At 25.9% G+C, this 20,201-nt stretch overlaps 1 protein-coding gene across 8 annotated transcripts in view; it reads left to right on the top strand.

The window, feature by feature from the left end:
* LOC127281630 (reticulon-1-A) overlaps nucleotides 1-20,201 on the top strand; it is a 66,582-nt gene that overhangs the window by 32,652 nt on the left and 13,729 nt on the right. For 4 of the 8 annotated variants that reach the window (XM_051305438.1, XM_051305437.1, XM_051305436.1 and 1 more), the window contains one exon: nucleotides 11,986-12,021. The exons of 1 other annotated variant lie outside the window; for it this stretch is intronic. In XM_051305438.1, the coding sequence (XP_051161395.1) occupies nucleotides 11,986-12,021 (36 nt within the window). Of the gene's footprint in view, nucleotides 1-6,458; nucleotides 6,982-11,985; nucleotides 12,022-15,827; nucleotides 16,099-20,201 lie in introns of those variants that run through there. 3 more of the 8 variants (XM_051305439.1, XM_051305440.1, XM_051305443.1) reach the window with 3 other exon arrangements.

The raw sequence follows: 20,201 nt of genomic DNA, 5'->3' as shown, positions 1-20,201 counted from the left end.
GATCCCAAGTATATATTCTACGTACAATATTTTTTTTTCCAGTATAAATGTAAAAGCTGTTATAATTACTAACCTTAAATTAGACTGCGCAAATTTCTAATTATATGAACTGATTGCGATATTCCAGAAAATTTTAAAAATTAAAAATAGTTTAATAATTAAAACTAATTTAAAAAATAATTTTTTAGAAGAAAAAATTTAAAAAACACATATATTTTGTTAACGTATTTCATTAATTACTTTTTTATTTATAGTTTTAAGATTTTTAAAAGAAAATGGTTAAATTATAGTTAAAGATATGTTGAATCGATTTTACATTTATATATTTTTCATATTTTTATTTTGTCAAGGTTAAAAACAAAGATGTTATGTAAAATTTCATGTTCACTTATAGAAGTGCATGTCACTGTGGTTCACTCTAAGAAATTATAACAAAATTTGATACGAGAAAAATTGGTTTTTCTTTCTATAAAGAATTTTAAACTTTATTTATTTTCCTTAGGATTTATTTTTTCTTTCATATTTTTTTTCAATTTTTAATATTGTAAATGTATTTTCTACTTTGAAATTAAATTGAAATTATTTCTTATTTGTTTTAGGTAAGTTTTCAAGGAAACATTTATATATGAAAAACAGAAAATTATAAGGTATTAAAATAAGCTGCAACGCTTATTATTTTAATCCAATTTTGCTTATTTTAATATCAAAATGGATTAAAATAAGCAAAATTAGATTAAAATAATAAGCGTTACAGCTTATTTTAATGCCTTTTAATTTTCTGTGAACATATAAAATGAAAAAGAAGTGCTCTGAGAAAATTTTAAGGTATTTATGTATACGATTAAGGCCTTCCAGCAGTAAAAAAACCCCGAAAAATTCGGACAGTTTTCATTAATTTCTATGTGCCTGAACTTCAAAATGTTCAAAATGAATGAAAAAATTAACATTTTTAATTTCAAATTTTTTTATAAAAAATTGCTTTCAAGCACATGAATTTTTCTGGTAATTCAAATTTCTAGATTGTTAAACCACAAAATAAAATTGTTTTTCTTAGAATTAGTCGTAATATATACCTATTAAAAGTAAATATTTTAATTTCTACGGTTTAATAAATTAAGTAAAACATTATGGTAGCATCTGCTATTAAAATGCGTATAAGGGTACCTGGTTTGTCCCGCCTTCTCGGTTTAGTCTAATTCACCCCTATATATTTGAATTTAATAAGAGATTGAAAAATGAAAATTTTATTTATTATATATATATATATATATATATCATATACAATTTTTTATAATATTTAAATTTATATGAATGAAAAAGTTCTAAAAATCAATTGTTAGAATTTTCATTTAACAGAGTTTTATTAGATATAATTTTCATTTAACAGAGTTTCATCATTAGATATAATTTTCATTGAGCCAAATTTTATTTGTTCGAATTATTATTTGATATAAAATTTCCATATATAACCGATTTTTTATACTACAGAATTTTTACTTAACCGAAAAATCATTTAACAGAATTTCTAATTGTTAGAAATTTCATTTATTCAAAATTGCAAATGTCCGAACAAACTATCGACAGATAGATTTCGGTCGCAATTTTTAAAATCAACCAATCAAAAATTATTCATAAAATTGTGATTGGTTGATTTTAAAAATCGCGCCAAAATCGATTGTTGTTTCGGTCATTAGCAATTTCGGACAAATGTAAATTCTATTAATTAGAAATTCTGTTAAATGATTTTTGGATTAAGTAAAAATTCTAAGGTATGAAAAATCGGTTATATATGAAAATTATATCAAATAATAATTCGAAAATTCATCTGAAAGAATAAAATGAAAATTCTATGCAATGAAATTCTATCCAATAAAAATTCTTTAAAATGCCTATTAAGTTAAATGAAAATTAGAGCAAATAAAAATTTTGATAAATAAAAATTCGAACAAATAAAATTCAACTCAATGAAAATAATATCTAATGAATATCTGTTAAATGAAATAAAAATATATATATATATTGGGGATAAATACGTCAGAACAATGAGAGGGAGTTAACACCGTATCCGATCTATAATATGATATAATAATATATTATATTAATAAACTGTGTTATTTATGATAAAAAGCCATACTAATGTAATGACGTATTTCATGGAAATATCATGTGACTATTCAAGCGAAATAAACAAGCAATTTTAGAAAAATATATAATATATTATACCATATACATATGCATGTTATTATTCGATAAAAAATAATTATATAGACGGCAATTGAAATAGTAAAATTTTTAGGTTAGAAATCTTGTAAATTGATAAGTTCAAATACCAACTATATGTAAAATGTAAATCAAAATGTTAGGGGCTTGATATTTTGTTAAAAAAAATTCAAGCGAATTCGATTATTTTAGCTAGTATTATAGTTTGTAATCAGTATAATGAGTTTAAAGAAATTTATTTTATTTTATTTAGCATTTTAAGTTCTTTTATGTGGTACGGCCGTGTGGAGTTTCTATTTGATTTTCAGCGGTAAGGACCCGGATTCGATTCTTCCTGACATCGAGTTTTTTTCTGTAAGAGTATTCGCGCGCGCTGTCTCTAATCTCTCTCTTTTTTTTCCAATGAATTGAATTTGATTGTACTAAATAAATTCTTTTTGTTGATTCAACCAAAAGTTTGGTTAACTGTATAGCAATACATTTATTTTTTCACTTACTACTGATTAAAAAAACCGATAATTCATTTTTTAGTTTCTTTACTGAAGCAGTCTATTATAAACTATGATTATTATTAATAAACCATTTACTACACAATTATTAATAAAATTCAATAGTCAACAACCTTTTATAATAAATAAAAAAGAGGTTATGTCAGGTTAGCCATTTTTGATAATTTTTTTAAGAAATTTTTTTTTTTATTTTCGACAAAACGATCTTATAGTACTACTATTTAGCTTTAAAAGACAATTTTTTAAATTATTTAACGATTTTTTCAAAAAAAAAGTTATGACATTTTGAATTTAACACTTTTAGTTATGCTGTACGTCATATACTTTGGCCATATGTGGATACCTTAGAAAAAAAAATACTAAACATAATTCAATTTGAGTGTCAATGGGTTTATTAGGGTTTTTGGGGTCACTGAAAACGAATTTGATGTTAGATTTAAAAAATTCAAAATGGCGGACACAATATGGGGGCCGAACAATTTAAAAATTTACCAAATTTACTGGAAAATTGTTTCTTAGGGGTTTTCGGGGTCGCTGAATTCAAATGTTGAATTTCTTAAATCTGACCTCAAAGAACCCCGCACTATTTACATGGAAATTTGAGGTCTGGTGAAATTTTCTGCAACTTTGTAATTTTGTAGTTTTTGACCTCCTGAACAAAAAATATAAATAATGGCAAAATTGAAAAAAAATTGAAGTTTAAGTTCAAAAAATACTAAAATAGTGTTAAAAGTGAAAAAAAAATTTTAAAATGAGTAAAACCAAAAGAACTAAATAAACTTTCTTAAAACTCATTACTCGGGGGTTTTCGGGGTCGCTTATTTCGAATTCGATGTCAATTTTTGAAAATCCAAAATGGCGGATCCAATATGGCTGACCAGTTTTTTTTAATTGCATCGAATTCACTTGAATCACGTTACTCGGGGGTTCTTGGGGTCGGTGATTACGAATTCGATGTCAATTTTTGAAAATCCAAAATGGCGGTTTCCAAAATGACCGACCAATTTTTTTTAAATGCATCGTATTTTGGATTTTGAAAAATTGTAATCGAATTCGTAATCAGCGACCCCGAAAACCCCCAAGTAATGAGATTCAAGTGAATTCGATGTATTTTAAAAAAATTGGTCGGCCATTTTGGATTTTCAAAAATTGATATCGAATTCGTAATCAGCGACCCCGAAAACCCCTGAGTAACAAGTTTTAAGAAAGTTTATTCAGTTTTTTTTGGTTTTACTCATTTATGAATTTTTTATGCTTTTTACACTTTTTTTTAAATACTTAATCCTTAATTATAAAAAAATCTGTCCATTTTTTTGAATTTTGCCATTTTCATTTTTTGTTCTGGAGGTCAAAAACTACAAAATTAAAAAGTTGCAAGCAAATTTCACCGGACCCCAAAATCTCATGTATATGGTGCGGGGTTTTTTGAATTTAGCAATCCCAAAAACCCCCAAGGAACAATTTTCAAGTAAATCTGGTCAGTTTTTAAATTTTTGACCGCCATATTGTGTCTGCCATTTTAAATCTTTTAAATCTGACATCAAATTCATTTTCAGTGACCTTAAAAACCGTAATATACCCCACGGTGCGCCAGAAGGTGGTTTAAATAAAAATGAATTGGCACTTAAAAATTTTTTTTGATTATAATCAAAAAAAAATTTTAAGAGGATTCTTAGATGAATAACAAACATTTCTCAATAGTTTTTAAAATCAGTTTACGTGCCCGATTTAAATAAAATTGAGTTTTTATATAAAAACAGTGTTTTATGGGAAATCAGAATTTATTTAATCTAATAAATACTGTAATAAATGATAAAATAATTACTTATTTTCAATTTTACATATAAATAATTATATTGCTGTAGTGTTTGTGTCCAATTTTAAAACATTAAATTATAATGTTAAAAGAACGATTTTAAGAGTGACAAAATTTATTTAAGAGAGTCGAATGGTCTCTGAAATTTTTTGGCAAGAAAAGACCTTTAATTATCGCTCTATAAAAACGGCACTAAACGTGAAAATGATAAACATTGATTTTAAAATACTTTCTTCTCGAAAGACGGACACTTTTTACAAAAGCAGCTAGAGATCCTTATCTTATATAAATTTCTTACCTCCTAAAGATTATACGAATCCATACAAAAACACGATTGCAAAACGAAAAGTAATATAATGACAGGTACATTATCTCCTGCCGCCGTCAGATGGCAGCAGCATGCAGGGAGCACAAAGTTGAAGCTGTTATTAGATTACTTTTCCACTTTTTGTTTTGCAACCATGTTTTTCTATGGATTCGTACAGTCTTTTGGATTTAGGAAATTTATAAGATAAGGATTTTGGCTGATTTTGTTAAAAGTGTTTGTGTTTCGAGAAAAAAAGTATTTTAAAATCAATACTATTTCACGTTCAGAGCGATAATTAAAGCTCTTTTTTTGCCAAAGAATTTCAGGTACCGTTTGACACTCTTAATGCATAAATATAAAAACGAAACAAGAAAATAACTTCATTGTTAATAAATTTATATGAACCCAAATTTAAAACATCTATTATCTATACGCATATAAGTATACATTAAATAAATTCTGGTTCCTCATAAAACACTATTTTTAAATATTTAAAACCCAATTTGTTTTAAATTGGGCACGTAAGCTGATTTTAAAACCTATTGAGAAAAGTTTTTTACTCATCTTAGAACCATAATCAAAAAGAATTTTTAAGTGCCAATTCATTTTTATTTAAACCTCCTTCTGACGCACCGTGACCCATTGACACTCAAATTGAATTATGTTTAGTATTTTTTTTCTAAGGTAGCTATACATATGGCCATAAAGTGTATGTTAGCATAACTAAAAGTGTTAATTTCAAAATGTCATAAAATTTTTAAAAAAAATCGTAAAATAATTTTTAAAAAAAGGCTTTTAAAGCTAAAAAGTAGTACTATAATAAGATCGTCTTGTCAAAAATTAAAAAAAAAAATATCGAAAGTAACAAATTTTTTGACCTTTTAGGCTTCATTTGCTAAAAATTCTGACGTGATGGAGCATTTTGAAGGTCATATATTCGTTTTCAGCACAAAAAAATCTACAAGAAACACCTAAAACTATTTTAGATACACCTGGAAAAAATTAAATTTCGCATTACGGCAGTAATCAAGAAACTTTCTGTTCAGTGCATATTCATTTCTGTTACAATAGTGTCGCTACTATCGCTCTCCACCTTAAAATTTATTTTCCTTTTAAATTCCCTAATAGTTTATTGTAATCATTAATTTTTGTCACATTATTTTCCTCTGAATGGCAAAAATGTTTCTAGTTAATGTTTGACAAATTACAAAATCAAAAATGCCAACTATCAGCCAAAATTAAAAATGCAAATGGCGCTTGGACAAGTGTCAAAATGGATGTAGAAAGGAATTTTTTTTTAAAATACTACCCCAGTACTTTTTTCTCTTATTCTTTAAAGTGACTCAAGTTCAACAAAAGGCTTCTGATTGTCACTCAACTTGACATTTTCTGTCGTCATTTGTGATATTCTCTTCATCATAGAAGATATCACACCACTATCGCCATCCTAGACTTTAAAGAGCCGGTCAAATCACAAATTCACAAAGCAATATGGCTGGTTCGTAAAAATATATATATAGGTATATTTCTATATAGTTATTCACTCGTCTTCAGCACTCTGCTCGTGCGTAGTTTGTTCTGGTGGGGAGCCTTCTCATTGGGTCGATACAGCCTCAGTTCTCTCTTCGACGTGAACTCGTCACGTTGATATTTTTCCCTCTACTCCAAATTACTACATATATATCGTATCTCTCTCTCTCTCTTTCGCGAGAAAGAGGATATATAAAGGAAGTATATCCCATAATAAACAAAAAGTTGGTTTTAAGGAAATTATTAGCCTGATTCACATATATATATACACGTGACGCGAGTGACGTAGTTGTGTATTGGTGTAAAGGATTGATCATCAATAATCTTGCGCACAGATATTTGTTTTTTTTATTGTTGATTTTTATCTTAATTGCGTAGTTATTCTCTTTAAGTCAGCATCCTTAAAAAAGGTTGACTGACAGGGTGTGTAAAGTGAAAAATTCATTATTGGATTAACAACAATCACAACCAGGAATAATAAAAGAAGAAAATTTTAATACTTTGGGGAGTAAACATGGGTTCGGAAACTGCACCGGCACAGCAAAAGGATCAAGTCTGCAATGGGAATACTCCATGTTTTTGGAATATTCTTGATCCTCGTAAGATTTTTTTATCTTAATTTTTGCATTTGTTTCTTTCTTCCTCGCTCTTTTTTTTTTTTTTTATTGTAATGGGTTAATAGGGTCAATTCAGGGTAGAAATGTCGCGCAGAATTGACCGAGGTCGGGCAACCACCTAGCTGTCAGAATCATAACTCTCGGTGCTCTATCTCTCTCTTTTTCTCTTTCTCTCTTATTCACTTGTGATCAGCTCTCTTCGTTCACAAGAGAACTGGGAGACTGGAGAATATTGGTGATGACAGAATTGCTTGTTTTGAATGGAATTTTTCTCATGAGGGAGCTTTTCACTGACTACTCTGAATACCTCCTCTGATTTTAATTCAAAATGAGAGAGAGAGAGAGAGAGATTGCCTATAAAGAGATAATAAAGCTTTTAATATTCTAAAATTTTATTTTGTACCTACAAATATGTGTCTTTAGTTTTTGTTTTGATATTTTGCTTCGATTTCACCTACTGTTTTGTTCTTACAAATTTTTCTCCACAATGTTTATTATCAATGATTAGCAAGAGCAAATTATTTTTTAAATTGGAAAATTATAAAAAATTTTTAAACGCATGAATAATGATTAAAATTAATTTGTTTGAATTTTTATTTGATAGACTTCCATTGGATATAATTTTTTCTTTTAGCCGAATTTATATTCGAATCATTTTTTGACAGAATTTCTATTAACCAATTTTCTATATTATACAAAATTCGTAAAGGCGCCATAAATTTTCCATAAAAATCATTTATTAGAAATTTTATAAAGTATTCTATTAGAAATAATTATTTATTAGACGAATTTTTAATTTTTGAATTGAAATTTAAAGGATTTTCTTTCTATACGAATTTTTACATAACAAAATTTTTAGCTATCGAATTTTTGTTAAAATTTTTATTTTACAGTCATTTCTTTTTACATGACTTTTTATTTAAAAAAAAAAATTCAATTTAAGAGAATTTTAATTTAACAAAATTCTCATTCAATCGAATTTTATGTGATTCAAATTTTTAAATGACAGAAAATTTTTAATTGATAGAATTTCTAAGACGTCGAATTTTCATTTGTCCGAAATTGAAAATGTCCGAACAAACAATCGACAGAAAGATTTTGGCGCAATTTTCAAAATCAAACAATCAAAAATTATATTATATAAAATTGTGATTGGTTGATTTTAAAAATCGCGCCGAAATCTTTCTGTAGATTGATTATTCGGCCATTTGTAATTTCGGACAAATGAAAATTAGGTGTTTTAGAAATTCTATCAATTAAAAATTTGTATATACAAATTAAAATTCGGTGAATTGAAATTTCTGTCATTTAAAAATTCGAATCACATGAAAATTCGTATAAAAAGTTATTTTGTCAAATGTTAATTCGAAAAATGAAAATTCATCTAAAAATTACATAATTCTAATAAAATTCTATAAAATAAAAATTCTTTTCATTGACTATTGACTATTCGAAGAAATAAAAATTCGGCTAAAAGTAAATTTTTGGGTATAATAAAATTCTGTCAATTAAAAATTCTAATAAATTAATTTTAGGATTTATTCATGCATCTCAAAATTTTGCTTTTATTAAATTCAATAGAAAATTTTTGATAACGAATAATTTTTATTTTCGAAATATTATATAACTATTTGCTATTCAAAAATTTTATTGTCATTTTAAATAAACGAGAATTGGACAATTATTTTCCATTACTATATACGAAGTGAATAATAAAAAAAAAATTGAAATTACAAAATTGTAGATGAATTTCTACTTATCATATTCTATTGAGTCATTATTTCTATATCTGCGTTTTCAAGTCATACTATAACGGTAATTAATGTCTTAAAAGTCACAATTAATTTATTTTCTATTTTCAGACTAAATGCTTTTTCTTATCTTTTATAGATAATATATAAGTTTTTAGATCAGTTTTTTAGAAACTTGTTATATTTATTCTTTTTACACACGTATATTGTACTATCTATTATTCTCTTCTAAGAATATTCAATAATAATCAAATGAATATTAAATTACGATTTTGTTATAATGAATGAAAATATCGATAATTTTTTTTTGCTATCAAAAAAAAAAAAAAAAAAATTTAGTCTTGTGTTAATGAAAAACTATTTTTATTTTATCAATGCAGTTTTATTTATTCTTAATCGAAATTTTATGTTAGTCATTTTTTTTTTTTTTAATTTTTATCTATCAGACAATGAGAATTTAATTATGTTTTAGCACTTTTTTGTTCATAGATTGAACTAATTACAATCTATATTTAGAAGTTTTGTAATCAGTTTTAAAACAATACCGCGACATTACAAAAGACCTTTAGGGGACGAAGGAAAGAATTTCAGGATTATTATTATGTGGTCATTTTAAAAATATATAATAATAATAATAATAATTATAAAATTTTTTACATTAAAAATTTTTAATCGGTCATTTTTGTTTGCTCAATTAAAAAAGAATTTTGTCCACAGATTTTTTTATTGTTAACTGTTATATTTAAGAAAGAAATTTAAACGTTCTGAAAAGTTCTTATATGTTTTGTGATATCGTAATGGTATCGATCAAATAGTCTCTAGTTCTTGTGGTAGGTAACTGACCTCATTGCAATCCACCCCCTTAAAGTGGTTGTAAAATTTAGTGCGCCTATAAAAATAACTACTTATTAACAAACTTTCTGTAATTAAATCTAGAAATTTAATTATTAAATTTTTTTTTCAAGAAAATTAGTTTTTAAAAAATATTCATCAATGCGAATATACAATTATTGATAATTAATAATAAGTAATTGTGGTAATTATTATTATTATTATTTTGATAGTGTAAAAACAAAAGTAACAATTGTCAACAATGTTGAGGTCAGTGCCCTCGTTATATGTGAATATAATCATAATTATCTACAAACCCTTTTCTTTGTTTTAATGGTTACAATAATTACTTGTCACTTTTCTTTTTCATCTTCTTCGTTTGCTTGTTAATTCTTTATATTATCATCATAATTTATACTACTATTATATTTAGTAATGTAAAAAAATTTATTTGATTCAAATAATTGGTTACCTGACTATTATCAAATACATATTTACTTAAACAAAAATAATTTTTATTTGAATTAAATAAATTGTATTTGGACCAAAAATTTCTGTATTTAAAATAAATACCATTTAATTGAGTCAAATAAAAATTATTTAATACAAATAAATATTTATTTGATAATAGTTTATATACAGAAAATTAAAAGGCATTAAAATAAGCTGCAACGCTTATTATTTTAATCCAATTTTGCTTATTTTAATACCAAAATGGATTAAAATAAGCAAAATTGGATTAAAATAACAAGCGTTGCAGCTTATTTTAATGTCTTTTAATTTTCTGTGCAAGTAATCGATTTATTTGAATAAAATAATTTTTTTATATAATATTTATAAATTTTTTACTATATATTATTTTTGTAGGAACAAAATTAAAAAAAATTTATTATAAACCAGTGTGGAAAAATTAAGTTAGCAGTTGTAGAAGTGAGAGATTTAATCTTCACTTTATTCAGGGCCATTATAGTATACATATTGTATATACCTATATATTGTGTGTCAAGTGCGCGTATTACATGTCCAAATGGGCACTCACGTGAGACATTTCATAATGTCGATTTAAAAAATGTTTTTTAATTCTATTGTCAAATTTCTTTAAAATACAGAGGTAAATAAATATGTATTCAAATTATCCAAAAAGTTGATGAATATTTTTATTATAATATTATATAACACACTTTTAAATTAATAGTTATTTTTAAGAATTTAGATTAACATATCATATAAGTTATTTATATATATATTTTATGATACAATAATAACAGTAATAATAATACCTGTAATAATAAAAAAATATATTACACTTTATAGAAATTATTGAGATTTAAAAAAATTTAATTCTTGAACACAAGGAATTTAAGAAAGGTATGACAAGAACTAAAACTATAATGTAATATAATATTAGCTATAAGAAGCATCTGAATTTTTTTCTAATAATAATTGAAAGTTTATTATATAAAATTTTCTATTAATAATTTATTCTTTTCTCTCTGTGAAAAACCATACTAAAATTTTCTATAAATGCTTTAATTCTGAAAATGTTTGATTAATGCAAAAAAAAAAAAAAATTTTGCGCAGTGTGTTATATTGTACAAATCTTTTAATATTGCACAATGAATATATATCTAATGCATTTAAATAATATTTTATATACATGAGAAAAGGGTAGTTAAATGTAGCATATTCGTTTGTTTCTCTTATAGCGTCAGATAATTAAATGTATCAATAATATTAATTGAAATTTTTATATTAATTAAAATTGTTGGCAAATAATTTTTTAATATTAGAAATAATATATTTATCTATGGATACTAAACGGTTTTTTGTAAATGTTCAAAGATTCTGAAAATTTATTTATTCGTTAATATTCAAATAACCGATTATTTGAAATCAAATCATTTTTTTTCTGTGACAGTCTTGTCTTAAAGGATGTATAATTAATTATCATTAATAAAAAATTAAAGCTAACTTTAAAAAAAAAACAGAAAAATTTGAAGAGTTTTTTTGTATTAAAATATTTGAAAATTATTTGCTATAATTTAGTATATCAATGCACTGAAAAAAAAATTTATTTGATTCAAATACTGGTGTATTTGGTTATTATCAAATAAATATTTGATTCAAATACTATATATTTTATTCAAATAAGAAATATTTGATTCAAATAAATATTTATTTGATAATAACCAAATACACCGGTATTTGAATCAAATAAATTTTTTTTCAGTGTGAAATTAATTGAACTATATGCGCTTTAGAATCAAATCAAATTGATGCTACTGCTAACCTCCTTTTTAATCTGACTTTATATATAATATCTCTTTATATACTTTTCTATTTTCTAATCTTGCGGTGATGGAATGTAAAATATTAAATCTACAATTGCTTATATTGTTTACAGATGCATGGTTTAACCCAGAAAGACTGAATCCAAAAGGTATGATTCTAAACTTAAATATATATAATATTTATCTTATTGTATTTTTTCAATAGAATAGGAAAAATATTATTGATACTTTAAATCTTTCACTTTTTAAAAAAAAGTATACGTGAACAGTTTTTTTTTCTTGTGGTTTCAATAATAATTTTCCTCGCAAAAAAAGTAGTATGGCTTGTATATATTTGTAAGAATTGTAGATATGTATATATGTAGTGCAATCTTATCTGCTTTTAATCTTTTACATAAATAAGCTAATATTTTTTATTTAAATAATGTATAATATATAGGTTAGCCGTTTATACAAAGTTAAATTGTATACAGAGAGAAATTTCTTGGAAAAATTAACATGCCAAGAAAGAACTTCGAATAAAATACATAATATAAATTCGATCCTAGTCGAATTTTTTGAAAATCTGTAAAAATTTAGTTTTTTCCTGTACAACTCCAAAAATGAGTTATATTTTAATTCCCCATCCTTTTGCAGTTGATACTTAGGGAATTAATTTAATGTTAACTCATTTTTGGAGTTGATTTTTAACTTCAAAAATTTTACTTCCAACTTCAATTGCCATTAAATCCCCAAAATTTAATGGCAACCGGAGTTAGGAGTAACATTTTTAGAGTTAAAAATCAACTCCAAGAGTGAGTTAACATTAAATTAACTCTCTTAACTGCATTAATGTTGCTTAAGGTACACATACGTTAATTTCCAAAAGAAATTTTAACTGTGGGGTGCTTTTGGATCTAGCTATAACAAATAACTTACAAAAAATTACGAAAAATTGAGTTTTCTTTTTATTCCTTCTATAAAAGATTTTCATTTTTGGCTGAAATTATTCAGTTTTGATACTAGAATGAGATTTGAGAGAAAAATTGGATGGGGGGGAACTTTTGGGTTAAACCTCATCGAAGAGCACCGTGTACAGGGAAAAGAAAAGAATATTAATTTTCAATGACAAAGTTACAAGTTTATTTAGACAAACATTTAGAGTTATAAAATTGATCTTTGAGAGAGAGTATCCTGAAGCAACCGCATTCTTGAAAATTAAGAAAGTCAGCATTTCACTGCAACAGGGAATGTAAAGGTTACCTACTACAAATTTTTATAAGGAGTTAGGAAGGATTTAGATAAAAAGTATTACGACTAACCTTTAAAATTTTAAACTAAGATGTATGAAAAAGGACCACTGCGATGTCTTTAAATATGAGAAGGAACGGCTGGTATCAGATATCGCTTATGAGCTCACAGGAATGTTGATCGGTCTAGGTGATGACCACACGCACTGTTAGAAAAATCTGTATTAAATTTAATATGTTGTATATGAAGTAAATATGCAATATATTAAAGGACCCCGCACACGCTATAGGGGCAAAAAATTTTCGGTCAAATTTTTTTAAACATTGCAGTTTTGTAGATTATCACCTCCTGAACAAAAAATATTCAGGTCAAAACCTCCAAGAATCAAGTCCTTCTGAGCTACACCATGTTGAAAGCTTAAAAAGTGACAAAAAAAACTAAGTTTTAGGCTAATGGCTTGGCTTTGGCTTAAGGCTTAAGTTTGAATCAAGACTTGAGTTTGTCTCGAGGCTCACGGCTTAAGTTTGGCTCGAGGCTCATATATGGCTCAAGGCTTAAGTTTGGCTCGAGGCTCACGTTAGGCTCAAGGCTTGACTCAAAAGCAAGTTGCATTATCACTCTTAATTAAAAAGTGACCATCTAATTGTTGTGCATTAGGGTGACTTCCCTTTCAGATTCACAAGAATTGTTGTAATAAAAAGGAATATACTCTCTTAATGAAACAATGTACGATAAAGCGAACTTAGAGTGCGTTTATTTTCTGAATTCGGAGAAAAACCCATGTTTGATATACAAAGAACAATTCAATTACAGAAAAACTGACCTTATAGGTTTTATTATTTAGATTCGATACAATTCTAGGGTTAGCGTAAAAACATTATCTATTACAATGGCGTGAAAGCAAATAAGGGGACAATCTATATGAGATCATAAATGTTCTTCCGCCTTATTTAATATATACTTTTGGTTAATACAGAACTAGTTAGTAAGTCAGACTAATGTCGCGACTATAGTATTGATTTTATACAAAACAAAGGGAAGAAAAAGAAAGCTTTGTTACAAAAATGCAGCAGGAAAGTTTAGCAAGTGTTACGGTGACGTGTGACATAACCAACCTGACCTGATAGAAATGTCACATAACCGAACTGATATGCAACAGAATTGTCATTTGACCGAACTGATATGTAACAGAATTATCATTTGACCGACTGTTTTGGCGCAAATTTCAAAATTGACTAATTGAAAGTTATCATTAAAATTGCGATTGGTCGAATGACAGTTCTGTTACATATGTCAGGTTAGATAAATGACAATTCTGTTATGTGCGTTTCGTTTAAATGTCAATTGGGGAATATTCATGCGCCTCGAATCTATATTATACGGGATGCATGATTATGTTCTCTCTAAATCTGAATTAGTAAAAAAGTTTACTAATTTGAATTAGTAACTCACTTTTTGCTTCTCAATTAGTAAAATTGTACTAATTATTAGTAAAATTTAACTAATTCTAAAGCAAAAAGTTAGTCACTAATTTAAATTAGTAAACATTTTTACTAATTTAGATTTTTATTTGCTCTAGTTTTCATTTAACATAATAGGCACTTTAAAGAATTTTTATTAGGTAGAATTTCATTGCATAGAATTTTCTTTCAGATGAATTTTCATTTGTTCGAATTATTATTTGATATAATTTCCATGTAATTCTATGTAATGAAATTCTATCTAATAAAAATTCTTTAAAATGCCTATCATGTTAAATAAAAATTGGAAGAAAAAAAAATTCTGTGAAGTGAATTTTCGGTTATATAAAAATTATGAAATATAGAAAATTCGTTTTGATGAAAATTCTTGCAAAATACTAATGCGAACAATTAAAAATTCAGCTCAGAAATAATTAGGACAAATGAAATTCCATAAAATGAAAATTCTAGCTAATGATTTTTAGAATTGTTGAAACTGGTTAGGTTATTTGGAAGTAAAACACGTATAAGATGAAAGATAAGAAATTGTAACAGATAAATTAAGACTTTATTGAACAATTATAATGTTAATTTGACAAGCATAGAATTGACTTTAATGTAGATTCTTTACTGAATTCTTTAAGTGAGCCGTACAAAGTTTAATGCTATCCGCAGTACTATAACAGCACGACTGACAAAAATCTTCAACCCGGAATTGCACTCAGGTACCTCAAGTACCTGGTTTTACCTGAATTTTACTTAAAACCTTAAATATTTATAAATATCGTTGTATCTCCAACAAGAATGTATAATCATGCGTCCTTATTATCTGTGTTCGATAATTGGAGCAATAGACTTATCTTAATATTTTTTAAAATCTAATATAAATATTCTTCATACATATATATTATACTTTTTATTAAAATACGTGTAATTTTGTAAAAATTAATTGATATTCACCTTGTTAACACTAACTGTCCGGTAAACGGTGCAGTTATGTTTTTCTTTTTTCCACATAAATAACAGTTCGTAGTGTGCGATCTAATGATTGACCGCGAAGGTGTTCGCAAAGATAAAAAAAAGGGAAAGAGAGAGAGAGAGAAATAGAGAAAGAGGAGGCAAAGAGATGTGCGATTGTATAAATGTCTATCCATACGTGAATTCGTGGCTCGGACAACTAAATATAACGCCCAGCCAGGTTCTCGTTGGTAGGTTGCCAGAGAACTCCTTGGGATTTTGTGCTTTCAGACGAGCAGTTCCCTTTTGCTATCAAGTGGCACGCGTTTCTCTGTCGGTGCTTTTAACGGGCCCTTGTCACCTTCTCATTTTTTTTTTTTTTTATTTATTTTCATTTGACCTTCTCGGTTTACTTTTTTCTCAGGGGGGATTTTGTCATATATAATTTTTTTTCTTTCTTCTTAAATCCGTGACCTTTTTGATTTCGTTCTCGAAACGCGATAATCACACATTCCTCGGCTGCTGACGCCTTTGTGCGTGTGCGCTGATCAGAGAAAATGGCCATCACGAGGGAAGAACGTGAGTACCGGCCAAAAAAAGAGAAAATTTTTTTTTCTTTGATTAACTATTTTGAGAGTTTTTGGCCAACTTTAATGCGCAAGCATGTGACCCAGAAAAACGGGATTTGGATCAGTTAAAGGGATTGTCCTCTTTTGAATGACAGTAGTGAATGCACTAAAATTGAAAGTTTTTAAATAGATTAAAAAAAAAAAATAAATTTTTTTTTTTTTTTGAATAAGCTATTACGTGCAGTGTGTTGCCTAATGTTACGCATTGTTGTGAGATACGCATACTACAATCTCTGTCTTTTATTTCCCAATTCTTCTAAACATTATGTGACAGAATGATAAAATTTTTTTTTCCTATTTGTTTATTTATTTATTACAACCCTTGAACATGAGCGAGCAATACATTATTATAATATAGTAACAGTAATATAAAAAGAAATATAAAAGGAAAAAGAAAATTAATATACTAATTGAAATAAAATTTTATATTGGTTCGAGTAAATATTTATTTGATAATAGTCAAGTAACCGATTATTTAAATCAAATAAATTTTATTCACTTTGAGAAAAATGGACTATGAGTAATGAGTAATTTGAAATATTAATTTTAATAATTACTACAAATTAGTTAATAATTAATTAATATTTTAATTTGGGTATTATATTTTTCTATTTATTTTATCGAATTTCAATTATTGAAGTGATGAGTAGAAAAAATTTTTTATTCTTATTTCAGCAAGGTCAAAAAAAAAAAAATTTTTCTTACTCGAACATCTAACTGGTAACAAAACTCGAAATTTATGACTTGATTGCTTATCTTTACACTAGTGGAAATAAGTGAAACTTTGTCTATTCTTCTCTAAGATTTTGAGTCATTTTAATGGAGGTGACTTTAGAAGTCAGGTCAAATTCCTTGACCGTGACGTTTTCGTACCGAGGGCTAAATTTTTCTGTAAAATTTACAGCTTTAAAGAAATATTGTTTTTTTTATCTTAATTTATTATTATTTAAATTGAAACAAAATTTTATAAATAAAAAATATAAATGCATTTTTTTTATTTAAATAAATTATTTTTATTTTTTTAAATTTTATTTCAGTAAAATTATTTATCTATTTTTTAATTTTATTTAAATAAAATAATATTTATATACAAAATGGAGAAAGAACATGTATAGAAATACTTTTTGCCTATATACCTATACGATATCTTGAAATGTTACCAAAAATTTGTTTTTCGTATTTAGTAATAATATTTAAAACTGAATAATTTAAACAAATGTGTAACAATATATATACATAGGCAATATAATTTTGCATCAATCAATTTTTCCTTTAATGTAAAGTAGCTTCCGGGCACTGAACGTATGTAACCGGTTATGTCAAATTGGATTTAAGCCAATAAAGTGAACACTTGAATTTACCGTGTAGTTAACATGTGTTCTCAACGTGATTATTATTAGCAATTATAACACAAAGTTTACACAATTGTTGCGTGAAAATCATTTGATTGAATAATAATAATATTAGTATTGAGATTTTGCAAAAATAATATAATTTGTATTTTGACAAAGAAAAAAAAAAGAATGAATGTTAAAAAAATATTATCTCAAATAATAAAAATATATCATTCAGAGAAAAGGTTTGTTTTAATCAAATGTACCATTTTTTTGTATTAATACAATTTTTTGGTTATTTCAAAACAAAATTTGTTTAAATTCAAACAAAATTTGTTTGGTTCAAATAAATAATTGTTTGGTTCAAATAAATATTTGTTTGATTTAAATAAACGTTTGGTTTATTTTAATAAATTTTTCGTTTGAAGAAAGAATTTGATTAAACCAAATAAACGTTTGGTTGATTCAACAAAAAAAATTTTTTTTAATTAACTGTATAGCAATGTATTTGGTTAATTTAAGCAAAAATTTGGTTTTTTAAACAAATTTTTTTCTGAGTGTAATTATTTTATAATATATAGCAAAGATTATTTAAAATGGAAATCATGTTTTTCATATAACTATAAACTAAAGAAAATGAAAATTATGGAATTTTTATTTTCCAAGTGAATCCCTCTTATATGATGCGAAATACCGAAAAGATGAATGAACTTTGTACTCCCCTTATACGTATATACTTCCTTTTAAGAGGATGGACTTTGATCAATTAAGAGAAAGTAAAGGGGTATTTATTAATAAGCTTCTATCGCTTCTAGATATTTTTAGAATATTTATTAATTCAACACTTTTTTTTCATTATATATCTCTTTAAATTTCAATCAGTGATTCAACTAATAATATTCTAATCAGTGCATATATATATATACTACATTCAAAGAAATTTCTTATTCCAGTCAAAAATAATGTATTTGAATTTAAAAAATGTATATTTGTCTGAAGCAAAAAAAGTTACCAAATCTAAAGTTTTAAAAAAGACCGACCAAGAAGTGTTACCGATAAAATACTCGGTCGGTAACTCACTGTTTGGAGTTAAAAACTTTTTTAGGTTATGTTTTGCAAACAGTATAAACTTTTTTGCATTCACTGCACTTGCACTGCACCATACACTTTACCTGATTTCCTTTTTCAGTTTTAAACGGATTTGAATTAAAAATAATAATTATTAGGTTGCATTAGATAATATAATAAATTATTCTAATTAAATATGCAAGAAAAGAACTGAGAGTTAAACTTTTATAACTCATCATCTTCTGATGACTATACAGCAAGGTTAATTGACACTTCTCATATATATATAACACACAATAGGGAGCGGCTCTTTCGTGGTCAAATAAAATCGATATAAGTGAAACTTAGTTTACACTACAATAAGTCAAGGTCCGTTTATTTGTTATTTACATAATGTTTGTAAAAAAAACACATTTTTCACACTTTTCATGTTTATTACTCAATATAATTTAAAAAACGATTTTGTCTATAGAGTATGAGATATTCCACGCCAATTCAGATATACCACATTGTAAAAAAAATTTATTTGATTTAAATAATAATCGATTACTTGACTATTATCAAATAAATATTTATTTGTATCAAATAATTATTATTTGAGTTTATTAAATGGTATTTGTTTCAAATACAGAAATTAAATAATTATTATTAACCCTTAACTGGCACCATGGATCCAGTAGACCCGAGTAATTTTTCCAGTTCAAATTAATTGAATGTGTAGCTTTTAGATATATTTTTTATATTTTAATATATTAATTTATCATATTCTTAGTAATTTTCTATGTTTTTTGATAAAACTAATTCGATACAAAAGAATAAATTAGCTTCAAACATTAATAATTATAAATTTTTAATTTTAACCTAAAAAGTCACATTTTATTCTGCAAAATAAATACCTTTTTTTGCAACTCCTGCTATTGTGGTTATTTTTTTCTTAAAGAATAATACATCATAACTTTAAATTTTTAAGTAATTATATTGAAATTTAAATAACTTATGAATTTTTAAGTAAAAACACGCAATTTTTCGTTTTTATTTTTCACAATTTTTTTTTAACTAACTTAAGAGCATTTGAACCTTCGTGACGTCACAGATCATGGCGCATGACACGTAAAATTTCTCAGGTATGTGAAAAGCACAATTTTGAATATTTTTTAAAAAAACCTTTTGGAAAATGTTCAGAATAACATAGACTCTGTCTGTTATGTGCGGAAAATTCAAAATTTTGCATTTAAAACGTTTTTTAAACAATGTTTAAGTTGGTTGTCACAAGTAAGGAAAAATACACGAATTGCTTATATGTAGGCATTGTTTAAAAAACGTTTTAAACGCAAAATTTTGAATTTTCCGCACATAACAGACAGAGTCTATGTTATTCTGAACATTTTCCAAAAGGTTTTTTTAAAAAATATTCAAAATTGTGCTTTTCACATACCTGAGAAATTTTACGTGTCATGCGCCATGATCTGTGACGTCACGAAGGTTCAAATGCTCTTAAAATAAATGAATCCCTGTAAAACTAATGAAATTTTAAAAAACACATCATATGCTACCTCAGAATAAATTTTTGTGCAAAAATATTCAATACTGTCTGTACAATACATGTTTGAATACGTCGGGTTCAGCAGACCCGTTGTGCCATTTACGTTCG

Source organism: Leptopilina boulardi, unplaced genomic scaffold (genome assembly GCF_019393585.1).
Source record: "Leptopilina boulardi isolate dan_hultmark-lab unplaced genomic scaffold, ZJU_Lbou_2.1 LbouV2_273, whole genome shotgun sequence".
Classification (NCBI taxonomy): Eukaryota; Metazoa; Arthropoda; class Insecta; order Hymenoptera; family Figitidae; genus Leptopilina; species Leptopilina boulardi.
Note: the sequence above shows the minus strand (reverse complement) of the source record. Positions and strands in the feature narration are given on the sequence as shown.